The 12,681-nt window shown below is 42.5% G+C and overlaps 1 protein-coding gene across 10 annotated transcripts in view; it reads left to right on the forward strand.

The window, feature by feature from the left end:
- Positions 1-12,681, forward strand: part of CACNB2 (calcium voltage-gated channel auxiliary subunit beta 2) — a 387,862-nt gene that overhangs the window by 247,427 nt on the left and 127,754 nt on the right. For 9 of the 10 annotated variants that reach the window (XM_023256406.2, XM_023256405.2, XM_023256408.2 and 6 more), the window contains one exon: positions 8,208-8,327. In XM_023256406.2, the coding sequence (XP_023112174.2) occupies positions 8,208-8,327 (120 nt within the window). Of the gene's footprint in view, positions 1-6,419; positions 7,371-8,207; positions 8,328-12,681 lie in introns of those variants that run through there. The other variant, XM_011283625.3, reaches the window with a different exon arrangement.

Raw genomic sequence — 12,681 nt, forward strand, 5'->3', positions numbered from 1 at the left:
AAAATTGGCCCTCTGATTCTAGCTTTTCAAAATGGTTCTTTTTACTGGTGTCAGATTTTGCGAATTTTGGGCAGGGTTTCTTCTACAAATTTAAACAGCCATCATAGCCTTCCTTTAAGGAATAGGTTGGTGGTAACAGTGTTTTAGTATATTACTCTTTTTTTTAAATGTTTATTCATTTTTGAGAGAGAGAGAGAGAGAGTGAGTGAGCAGGGGAGGGGCAGAGAGAGAGGGAGACACAGCATCCGAAGAAGGCTCCAGGCTCTGAGCTGTCAGCACGGAGCCCGACGCGGGGCTTGAACCCACTAAGTTCGTCACGACTCGGGTCTGTACTTGAGTAACTTAGGCTTCAGTGCTGAAAACTAGCAACTGTTCTATTGAACACAGGAGATGCTTGAATCCCAGCCAGCCTCAGGCAAGATTAGCTGCCAAGGGAGGCTATCGAAGGCCAGCTTGCCAGAGTTATGTTCATTTTCGGGGAAAAGAGAGAAATTTAAATAGCCGGTTTCTTGACTTCCATTGTTTTCCTGTTCTACTTTTCCACTCTCCGTTGTAGGTAAGTAATGAAAAGAAGGCTTTATAATTTTGAGATACTCTGAAGGGGAGGCAGATTTCAGGGTAACAGCCAACCTTTGAGTCCTTCTTTAACACAAAACAGCATTACATCGATGAATGAGAAATTATCTGTTTCATCGGACCTTCACTGTGTCTTTTGGGAAGATAAAACTTGAGGTTCTCTGAAGATGTATATGTGGTGTGTGTGTGTGTGTGTGTGTGTGTGTGAGAGAGAGAGAGAGAGAGAGAGAGATAGAGAGAGAGAGAGCGAGCAACCTAGGTTTAGCAAAAATAGAAGAACTTGGAAGTCCTCTTGGCATTTTATGGCCAGTGGAAATGGCCATACATGTGCCTGACGGACAGAAAGAGATACGTTTTCAATGAAAATAAATAGTAGTTGTACGTAGGGATTTGTTGGCTTTTCTTTTTATGAATTGATGCATGCCCGAGTTGATGCATCCATTCAGTTTTGAATTCACTTCAAAAGCTGCCTCCCACCTCTGTTGATTATTAGCTTTGTCACCTCGGTCGGGTTACTGGCCTTCCTTGTGCCTCAGTGTTTTCTTCAGTGAAGACAGAGATAGAGATCAAACATTAAATTATGTAATGCTGGTGAATCCACCCCATGTCTAACACAGTGTGAAGCCCTCATGAAAAGTTAGCAATTATTATCATTCATGTAGGTGGTAGCCTGATCTTAATAAATGGCAATAAATCTTAATAAATTGCTCTGGTTGTTAACATAACGTACGACAATCTCAGAAATAAACTATCTGCTCTTATGAGATAGTACTGGGTTGAGAAGGAAGAAAATCAGAGCACTGTGTTTAAATCTCAGGAGACACGATTTTCCCAATAATGTGGAATTTACTGACAACTTAAATGCCACTTCTGCTTGAGAAATTCAGATAGGAATAAGGACCTGTACTGTCAGGTAATGCCACATAAATGAAAAGGATGCCCCCAAATTCATATTCCAGGTATACTTGAGTATGTACTACCTGCAGGGTGAAAAAATGGTGAGGGGGAAGGGAGGGTGTTGAAAGAAATACTCCTGAAAAAGGAGCATGTTTAGCTACACTGATCTCTTTTCTTTTCAGTTCCTTAAACTTCTGAGTATTCCTTGTCCTCAGTCCTTAGCAGATGCTGTTCCCTCTTCCTGGACATCACTTGTCTTAACACATCCCCAAGCTGACTTATTTTTTCTTTCTCTTTTGGGATATCTCAGCGTAAATCACATCTCAGAGGGTTGGATCATCACCCTGACTAAATTAGCTACTTCTTAGGGCACCTGGGTGTCTCAGTCGGTTGAGTGTCTGACTCTTGATTTTGGGTCAGGTCGTGATCTCAGGGCCGTGGGATCGAGCCCTGCATCAGGCACTGAGCTTTGAGCCTGAGCGTGAAGGCTGCTGGAGAGTCTCTCTCCCCCTCCTCCTCCCTGCTGCTCACTTGCGCGCATGCATACTCTCTCTCTCTCTCAAAAAAAAATATTTTTAAGTATAAATAAATAAAATAGCTTCTTTCTTCTCACCATCAACATATTCTCACAGCCGGTTTTGTGTTTTCTCGTTGTGATTATTGTTCTGATCACCTTAAAAAAATTGGTCTCGTTCGACTAGATTTTTGGGCTCCATGACAGACACGAAGCTTTTGTCTTTTTCACAGTTATAGTCCCAGCATTTAACTTAGAGCACATAGACTTGCAAAGTAGTAAGTGCTCAATAAACACATGTGGGTGATTTTGGATTTGGTTTTGGCAAAATGGAGTTTTTTCCATCAGTATGTATGTTAGTGCCACAAAGTGTCTAAATTTCCCTATGCTCTTGAGAAAATTGAAGCTAATGTTTTAAATTTTTTTTTTAACATTTATTTATTTTTGAGACAGAGCACGAACGGGGGAGGGGCAGAGAGAGAGGGAGACACAGAATCGGAAGCAGGCTCCAGGCTCTGAGCCATGAGTCCAGAGCCCGACGTGGGGCTTGAACTCACGGACCGCGAGATCGTGACCTGAGTTGAAGTCGGATGCTTAACCGACTGAGCCACCCAGGTGCCCCAGAAGCTAGTATTTTAGCTTTTACATAATCCTACAAGTTACCACACAGGGATGAACTTGCATGGTATTACCATTGCCTCGGATAATATTTTCACGTGAAGCCAGATGGCAGGCCGATCCCATTTGAGATTTTCATTGATCGAATGGGTATGCAAGTTCTATGACATTTGTGAGCCCAAGTATACAGTATTCGTGTCAATGCGTTTCATCCCAATAGTCTGTAACATTTTTAAGGTTCTTGAGGCAGGAAATTGTCATTATTAGTAAACGGTAAATGGGTTTTATTCCTGAAGAAACCAACAGTGCAGGGGGTAGCCATTCATTTTCTTAGAGATCCAGATCTCTTCACAGAGAGAAAAAGTTAATTCTCAACTGTGAAAAGAGGCGCCAATATGAGAAATGAAAGAATTCTCTCTGCCAGCTAATGCACAGACAATACAAGATGGAAGTCTTTGCCTTTGGTCTTGGGTTTCAGAAGTCCCTCCCATTCCGCTTTTTTCTAAAAGTGTGGGCCTGAGGAATATGGCGGTGGAATGTCTGTCTATCCCATGGCAGGTCAGGAGGAAGCAACTCAATTGAGACTTGCCATTGGCTCAGCATAGTCCTATACTGGAGGAGGGTCATTTGAAGTCTTGAGGGTTTTGGATGGAGCGTAGATTTGTCTAGAATCGGGGTAACCCTGGGATTCTGTGAGAAATTGACTTTGTCCAACAACATTGCTTAGTCTTCATATGAAGATTCCCTATAAAAATAGATGGACACTTTAGGATCAAAGATGCCATTCCTGAGTAACTTTATGACTCTCGCTCTTTTGGCTTTAGAAGAGAAAATACAGGAATGCTCAAGAAAAAAAATGATGCTGGCAATATATATGATTGAAACAGTAGAGTACAGCGTCAAAAAAGCAAACTGCATATGGGGAGCCTGGGTGGCTCAGTCGGCTGAGCATCCGACTTCGGCTCAGGTCATGATCTCTTGGTCTGTGAGTTCGAGCCCCGCGTCAGGCTCTGTGCTGACAGCTCAGAGCCTGGAGCCTGCTTCAGATTCTCTGTGTGTGTCTCTCTCTGCCCCTCCCCTGCTCGTGCTCTGCCTCTCTCTCTGTCAAAAATAAGTAAATATTAAAAAACATTTTTAAAGCAAACTTTCTATATACAAAAAAAATGTATGCTTTTTGTGCAAATATTAGGCATAAATTGGGGGGGAAAAACAAAAACTGAAGAGTAGTTACAAAGAATGAGGTAATTTGGGTGCCTGGGTGTTTCAGTCGGTTAAGTGTCTGATTTGGGCTCAGATCAAGATCCCATGGTTCTTGAGTTCGAGCCCATCATCGAGCTCTGCACTAACATTCTGGAACCTGCTTGGGATTCTCTCTCTGTCCCTCTATCTGTGCCTCTCCCTTGCTTGCATCTAGCTCTCGCTCAAAATAAATAAAACAAACCTTTAAAAAAAGCATGAGTTAATCCAGTTAACTAAATTTTCTGTGAGCAAAGCACATGTATTTGGAGTTAGAGTTCTGAGGATAAAAGTGAACGATCCTGGATGAGTTTTGGTAGACGTTAGGGTACAAGTTACATTTTGGACCTGTACAATGAGGAATGAGAATATTAAGGTGTAGGAAAGGAAATATTTGTAGCCGAACATGTGATATACCCACCTGCAAGGACAAAACTACAGAAGACCAGCTCATCACATTGTAGCAACCCAAGAGATCAAGGGCACATCTTGTAATGAACTTACTCTGGAATCATGGAAATGACAGCCAGCTGTTCCTGACTGAAGACTGCTTGAGGCAGAATGACCCAGAAAGTCCATATGGTACCAAAGGCAAAAGCTTAATTAGATATATTACTTCTAATCCACACTCCCAGAAGGAAGGAGATTAATTGTAATGTGCATGTTGGGAGGGTGACTTTCAAAAATGCAAGAACTCTGGAGGCTAAAACATGCTATTATTTAATAGTGGTTATCTTTGGGTGGGAGAATTTAAAGTGACCTTTATTTGTGTGTCTCTGCAATGGGTACATGTAACTTCTATAATGAAAATATTTTGTTGCCATTTTTCTGCTACTACTACAGATACAAGGAAAGAAAGTATGGTGGCCCCTTCTATCAACCTCACTAAACATCATTTGGGAGTCACATCTTACATTGTAACATAGTCAAAAGTTAATTTATTATTGCAGTATTCAAAAGATCACTGCCAGAAGTCACTGTAGAGGTTTTTTGTTTGTTTTTTTAACTGCTTAATTATTTAAACCTGGAAACAGGTCTCAACATGACTGTGCAATTAAAAGCTACATCTGATTATTAGCAAAGGACTTTTTAAATCATATTTTGTTCAAAAAGGAACAGGATAGTGCACAGTTATGTGTGTGTTATGCTCTTACTCTCCTTATGGGGCTAACTAATGACTGAAACTTTGTACCTTCACTGTGTTGTGAATGGAACCTTCTGCAGGGTGATTGGGCTTAAAATGCTAACATTGGTGACAGTGGAGCCTGAAGCCTTTTGTGGGATAAAGCTGTGCTTCTGGGTAATTTTCTCCTGTGCTACACTCGCCATGAGAAACCCTCTGGGAAGATTAGGAATCCCCCTAACGTGTGTGGATGGAGAAAATTTCATTTCTCCCTTGTGAATTTTACTGGAATAAGAAATTGCAATGCATTTTATATCTCCCATGCATTTTACATTCACTTCGTAAGAATATAAATAACCCGTTTATTGATTTATGGATAACACACAGTTGGGGTGTATTCAATCTATAACTTATTCTAAAGCCTCTATTCTGTATTTTCTAGCATTTAAGGCATGAAGATTGGTCTTAGCCCACAAAAGAAGGGAGAAACAGATGAAATGAAGGAAGAGAAAAAAGTAGCAAGGATTTTTTTTTTTCAACGTTTATTTATTTTTGGGACAGAGAGAGACAGAGCATGAACGGGGGAGGGGCAGAGAGAGAGGGAGACACAGAATGGGAAACAGGCTCCAGGCTCTGAGCCATCAGCCCAGAGCCTGACGCGGGGCTCGAACTCCCGGACCGCGAGATCGTGACCTGGCTGAAGTCGGACGCTTAACCGACTGCGCCACCCAGGCACCCCCAAAGATTTTAAAACCTCCTGTCCTGGGGCACCTGGGCGGCTCAGTTGGTTAAAGGTCAGACTTCAGCCCGGGGCATGATCTCACAGTTTATGAGTTCGACCCCGTGTCAGGCTCTGTGCTGACAACTCAGAGCCTGGAGCCTGCTTGGATTCTCTGTCTCTGTCTCTCTCTGTCTCCCTGTCTCTCTCTCTCTGCCCCTCCCCTGCTCGCACACTGTCTCTCTCTCACGCGCTCTCACTCTTTCTCAAAAATAAATATTTTAAAAATTCATAAAAAAGTAAAAATAAAACCACCTGTCTTTCATTTGCATGACACTTTACAAAATAATCCCCTTCCCTACCACACAAACAAAAATGTAGTTTGGAATGCAGTGTTTGAATTTTATGTTTACCAAGCCATGTAGAAGTGTGTATTTCTTCGTAAAGAAGAAATGTAATCTCATTGGTAGAGGAAATTAATAAGTATCTTTTCTTCTCGAGCTTCAATCACCCTATTTATAAACAGAGTTTGGACTCAGCTATTCCGTAAATCTTAACTCGAGCTAATAAATCAACCGCACTTTGCAATTTCTTCATAATTGTTGTTCTGACAGTTCATACTGTTGTTTCTTCTGGGGACTTTATTTCGAATGGTAGTTTCTCAGCTGGAGAAGCAGTTCAAAGTCATTTTGAGCTCGGTTAAACTCATTGCTTAGAGCTGTGATTACTTTCATGTCCTAATTAAAGGGGGAGATCTGTCTCCTGCATCTTGTTTGGGAAGTCACCAGCAATCAAGGGCAGCTTGATGCTATGATTGATGAGCACCATTCATCGCTTTCCACTCTCCAATGATGCCTGCGTGATATTGCTTATCTTTGAATTGTCTTATGGCATAGGATGTACTTTGTGTAGCAGGGGTAATGGAAAGGGCTCATTAAATGAAAAGATTGCATGCTTTGTCTTTGAGAGGCTGTTTCAACTGAAGCAGAAACATGACAAACATACCATGTGCCTGTTACTATAGAACCGAAAAGCCCTCTCCAGCTGTTTACACTTCGGATGCAAAATGGCAATTTGACATAGACTAACAGTGTGATGTAGGCATCTGCGTAAAAAGGCTACATATGGAGCATGCCCAGTGCAGTGAGTGCCTCCTCCGCCCTCCCCCTCCAGATCTCTGAAGATAAGGCTTGAACTTTGCACTTGCAAATGTCACTGCATACGTTTTGCAATGGGTTTTTTTTAAAAAGGTTCTCTTACAACTAATTTCCTGTAGCAACCCAAGCGCAAAGAGGAGAATATTTAGAGTAATAAGATGCATTAAGTTGAGAACGAGTTGATGCCTGTCTTTGAATGCACTTGAAGTGTTCTTTATTTTTAAAGCAGTATAAGGCACTCGAGTGTTTGTTTTCCCCTCCCTGGAATGGGAAAATAAGAATCTCCTTGGATTGGAGTCCTCCGGGGTAGGGAGTGAAAGCCCCGGTGGCAGGAAGGGACGGAGAAGAGGGGCTTGCCCAGAGCATGGATAGGAAAGGAGCAGGGGCTCTCCAGGGCTCAGCGCGCACTGAGGATCCGTGCCCGGGGCTGCAGCTGCGGATGAGAAAGGCGCTGTCTGGCTAATGAAGGCCACCTGGATCAGGCTTCTGAAAAGAGCCAAGGGAGGAAGGCTGAAGAATTCGGATATCTGTGTAAGCTCAAGGGCTTTCGTCTGGGGGAGATTCTATATTGTCGTTGCTTCTGCTGTTGTTACAGTGAGTGCTGGCAGGGGCTCCTGTGATTTAGTAATATGATCCTGATTGCAAGACAGGGAGCGAGGGAGAGTCCTATAATTTTCCGAGCTCCTTTGCCCGTGTTGTGATTTATTGCCGTAGAAGCCATCCCGGGCAGGTGTTTTCTTTAGGCAGCTTTTATCAAACGTCTATTTAAAGCGATAGGAAAACGTGTTGCTTAAAGATTGAGTGAAGCTGGCTGCTGTTGCCTTACGGTTTTGTCCGTGAAGGTATCAGGTGAATGAAAAGGTACAAAAGGATGCTTAAGATTACCGTGGGAGTCATCATCTCCCGGTAGTGACATTTTGGAGAATTCAAGTTTATGACTGGTTAGGAGTTTCTTTTATGGGTTTTTTTTTTTTATTAGACGTAGCTTCTTTCTACTTGCAAATACTTGCTTTAGTGTGTAGAATGTTCTCGAAGCCATCCTTGAAACCCCTCTATGCCCTTCAGCCGGGCACTGCACCACGGAGCTGGTTTAATTATAAAGGGACTTGCTCTGGCTTCCAGAACGGAGAGTAATCGGAACATAAGACTTGGGAGGGAACGGTCACTTGGTAGGCACAGCTCGCCGAGGGAACGGTCTGCAAACCAGAGCATGATTTTTCTCGATGGTTTGCCACAAAATGGATTCTTTTCTCCTCTTTTCAGGAATTTATGGCATCATCTAGGAAGCTAACTGCTGTGTCAATGAGACTTTTCCAATGCAAACATCATAGATGGAATCTATTTTAAAATGCAAATTTCTCTCTGAAGGGTTCGGCAGACTCCTACACCAGCCGTCCGTCCGACTCAGATGTTTCTTTGGAGGAAGATCGGGAGGCGGTACGCAGGGAAGCAGAGCGACAGGCCCAGGCCCAGTTGGAAAAAGCAAAGGTAAAACCATTTCTCCCCTGCCAAGCTCTTTCTTGGCCGCTTGTGCTGGGTCTGTGATGGGCCACCTGTGGAAGTTTCGTTCGAAGCCGATGGTTGGTCTTTCACGGCATTTCGTTGGTTTTCAAGGAGTACCAGAAATGGAGTGTGTTGGATTGATTTCCTTGATAGGAAAAGGAAGTGTGATATATGAGAGTGGCCTTGGCTTTTCCCTTGTGTTGTAATCGAAGCAACTTGTTTCTGTGGGTGGATAGTTGATGGAGGCACTCAAAAAAGGATCCCCAAATCTACAAAGAGGAAAACCTGCTTCTAATCACAAAGTGATTGTAACTTCATTATTCCGGTAAACCATTTGTCTGTTCAGGAAAACCACTTTCCTCAGGGCAATTGTATATTTTCTTAGACTGGAATGATCTTTTCCCCAAATTTTACTGCATAGGTGTTTTGTAATCGTATTTTCTTATATTTAACAAAGGGATTGCTTTCTGCTTTTCAAAAATAAAGCAATAAAGGATTTTATGGGTTCAACATGTTCCTTCCTTTGGAACATGTTCTCCTCCATTCTAATAACAAAGTTAATATGTGGAAGGGGGAACTGGAAACCAGATATAAAATCTGTAAGTACAGTATTTAGCCAAGAGGATGGTGCATTTCATTTCACGCATGGTAATGATTTGAAATCTTTTTTCCCGGGGAGCCATTCAAATGGCAGCAATTCCTAAAGCATAGATTGTTGTTCAAAGTTACGGTATCTTGGCTTATGTGACACTTGGTAACTTTTAAATGAACACCTTTCACGCAGTCGTTCCTTTTTGGTTTTGGTTTTGGTTTTTTTTTTTTTTTTTTTTTTTTTGAAAAGAAATTACTGCTTTGCCAAAAAGAATTAGGTACTGTGTTGATCTTGCTAAAAAAACAATCAAGGGTGGCACGAGGCACTTTGGCTGGCTGCTTCATCTCTGAGAGGAGTAAAATCTCCGTGTGTTGCTATGGGAATTGTGGCTTGGAGATTCTGGCTGGAATGCACGGACGGTCCTTATGTAATATTCATGGCCTCTCGCACAGCTGCCATAGTCGTTTACAGAGCAACTGCCAGGAGGCCTTGACTTTTAAAAAGCAGTCTTTCCATACATCAAAACGGTGTTCTCACCTCAGCTGGCAGGGAGGTCATTTCCAGATCTGACACCATCTTGACTGCAAGACGGGTCCTACACAGCAGGAACAGGGAGCTGATGAAGCAAGGCGTGGGTCTGGTTTGCTGTGGGCTCTTCTGCTCAACCAGACTTCACCGTTTAAAACCTGATGATGCCGCAGTACAGGTGAACTTGGAGGACATCACCCCAAGTGAAATAAGCCAGTCACAGAACGGCGAGCCCTGGGTGGCTCCACTTACACGAGGCATCTAAAGCAGTCCGACTCCCAGGAGCAGAGCCTGGAATGATGGTTGCCAGGGGCTGGGAGGAGGAAGTGGGCAGTTGCTAATCCACAGACCTAAAGCTGCAATTAGGCAAGATGAATAAATTCTACATGTTTTCTTAATGTTTATTTTTTTGAAGGAGAGAGAGACACAGTGTGAGTTGGGGGTGGGGGGTGGGGGTGGGCAGAGAGAGAGGGAGACACAGAATCCAAAGCGGGCTCCGGGCTCCGGGCTCCGAGCTGTCAGCACAGAGCCTGACATGGGGCTCAAACTCCCAAACCACAAGATCATGACCTGCACCGAAGTCGGACGTTCAACCGACTGAGCCACCCAGGTGCCCCAAGATGAATAATTCTAGAGATCTGTTGTATGACATTGTGCCCGGAGTTATCAGTCCTGTACTTTGCACCTCATAGGTTAAAAGGGTAGGGTAGATCTCTTGTGAAATTTCTTACATACACATGTATATATATATATATACATATACTTATATATATACTTATATATGTGTATATATATCTTACATGCATATATATATAATTATATATATAATTATATATATATAATTATATATATATTAAATTATATATATATATATAATTATATATATATATAATTAAGTACTGGAGAAGATTAAACAGTGAATGTATGGCTAGCAAAGTTAATTGCCACAAGTTTGCCATGTAGCTAATATATGTTGAGTTTGAGAATCTGAATTCTTTATTCTATATTTTGCACCAGGGTACAAAGAAAAGTCTTGGGGGGGGGGGTGGGGAATAACAGTTTGTGTTCCAGAAATAAGAGTGTGGTATTTGCACTAATTTATTCATGTGATTTTCACATACCAAAATTAAACGGTTTTCCAGATTCGTGTCACATCAGCATGCAACCCTGTGTCTTGTAGGTTTGGTTTTTAAAGTCTTCAGTTACATGCTTGGGGCGTTTTTGTCCATGACTGTGTTTCCGAAGCCCTCCATTAGGGGCGCCTGGGTGGCTCTGTCGGTTAAGCGTTCGGCTTCTGCTCAGGTCATGATCTCATGGTCGGTGAGTTCGAGCCCCGCGTCAGGCTCTGTGCTGACAGCTCAGAGCCTGGAGCCTGCTTCAGATTCTGTGTCTCCCCGTCTCTCGTCCCCTCCCCTGCTCATTCTCTGTCTCTCTCTCTCAATAATAATAAATGTTAAAAAAAAAATTTTTTTAAGTCTTCCATTATGTGATACAGCTGCGTAGAACTGTTAAATTTATCTTTTAACCAGCCTGGACCAAAATATTCATCCCAGACGAAACCAGGTTCAAGTTACTTGTGATACAGACTAAAAAGTTTATTGTTACGAATGACTTAGAAGATGAGAGGAAAATGAAGGGAATTTAAAACAAAGGCAAAACAGTTGAAAGACTGTTTCCTGTGTTTAATGAAAGGAGTTTATTTCCATCCATGTTTCTTTCTTAAAATTTGGTCAATATCTTGAACCTTTGATGTATTCAAACGAGTGAGACACTAGGATGAGGGAGAATAGGAGTATGTTCTGAAAGAACATGGAAGGACTAGGATTTAAGTGTACTTTATGTGAAAATCATGGTTCGGTGGGTCTGGTTTATTCCTGAAGAATGGATGAGGAACAGGGATAGGAGAAGCCTTATTCATTAGCTTATGTTTATCTGTTCCCCTTTCACTGTCCCTTCCTTTATGTCAGTACGACTTTGCCAGCCCTTTTATATTTTTTATGTAGTCATTTAATTTTTAAGTTTGTTTTGAGAGAAAGAGCTCACGCACAGGTACACGCGACCAGCGGAGGGGCAGAGAGAGAGAGAGAGAGAGACAGAGAGAGAGAGGGAGAGGGAGGGAGAGAGAATCCTAAGCCGGCTCTGGACTGTCAACGACGAGCCCCGCTCTGGGCTCGAACTCATGAATCATGGGGCCAAGACCTGAGCCGAAATCAAGAGTCGGATGTTTAACCGACTGAGCCACCCAGGTGCCCCTGTGGGCCCTTCTGTAAAATGAAGCCTTCAAGCTTAAAAATACATGAATTCGTCATTTAATTTTAGATAGTTGAGAACACATTGCACATCCATTCTGGAAGAATCGAAAGCTTTGCACATTTCTGTTGTAACCATCCTAGCATCTCTCAAACGGGAAGACTTTCTCAGTGGGTGCTGTATCTCACTGCTCCCACAGATCACATGCAGTAAGGCTGTGCAAATGTCTGGAATAAACCTCAGCAGTATTTCAGATCCTGGCCCTCTTTAAATATGAACTACATGATCCTTAATTGCCCTTAAGAGCATGTCTATAAAATAAGGTGATTGCCAAGTACGAGAAATGAGAGACGCTGCCTTTTGAAATTAAGTGACCTATAAAAGTTTCTATAACCAGGCACTCTGTGCTTCCAGTGAAAGTCAGTACTTTTCCCTCCTACTTTGCTATGGTTTCTCTTAAAATAGTAAACTCTACAGTGAACAAATTATGTATTAATTTTGAGGCACAGAAAAATCAGCTGACATGACCTTGTGTTTGTAGCTTGGGGTTTTCCTCCTAAATGCATGTTTCAATCCTTTTGAGTTTTTATCCTGCTTTGCAAGTCTTGCCTTATTGAAGCTGGTGCCCTTTGATTTTTGCCTTTATTCTCATGCTGATCTTTTTGAAAAGACAGCTTTATTGAGGTGTAATTCGCTCATTTGAAGTCTACAATTCGGTGGGTTTTAGTTTGTGCACAGAGGTGTGCAACCATCATCACAATCGATTTTAGATATTCACTGCTCCTTAAAGAAATTCCGTGTTCTGGGGCGCCTGGGTGGCTCAGTCGGTTAAGCGGCCGACTTCGGCTCAGGTCATGATCTCGCAGTCCGTGAGTTCGAGCCCCGTGTCGGGCTATGTGCTGACAGCTCAGAGCCTGGAGCCTGGTTTGGATTCTGTGTCTCCCTCTCTCTGACCCTCCCCCGTTCATG

This window comes from Felis catus, chromosome B4 (assembly GCF_018350175.1).
Source record: "Felis catus isolate Fca126 chromosome B4, F.catus_Fca126_mat1.0, whole genome shotgun sequence".
Taxonomy (NCBI): domain Eukaryota; kingdom Metazoa; phylum Chordata; class Mammalia; order Carnivora; family Felidae; genus Felis; species Felis catus.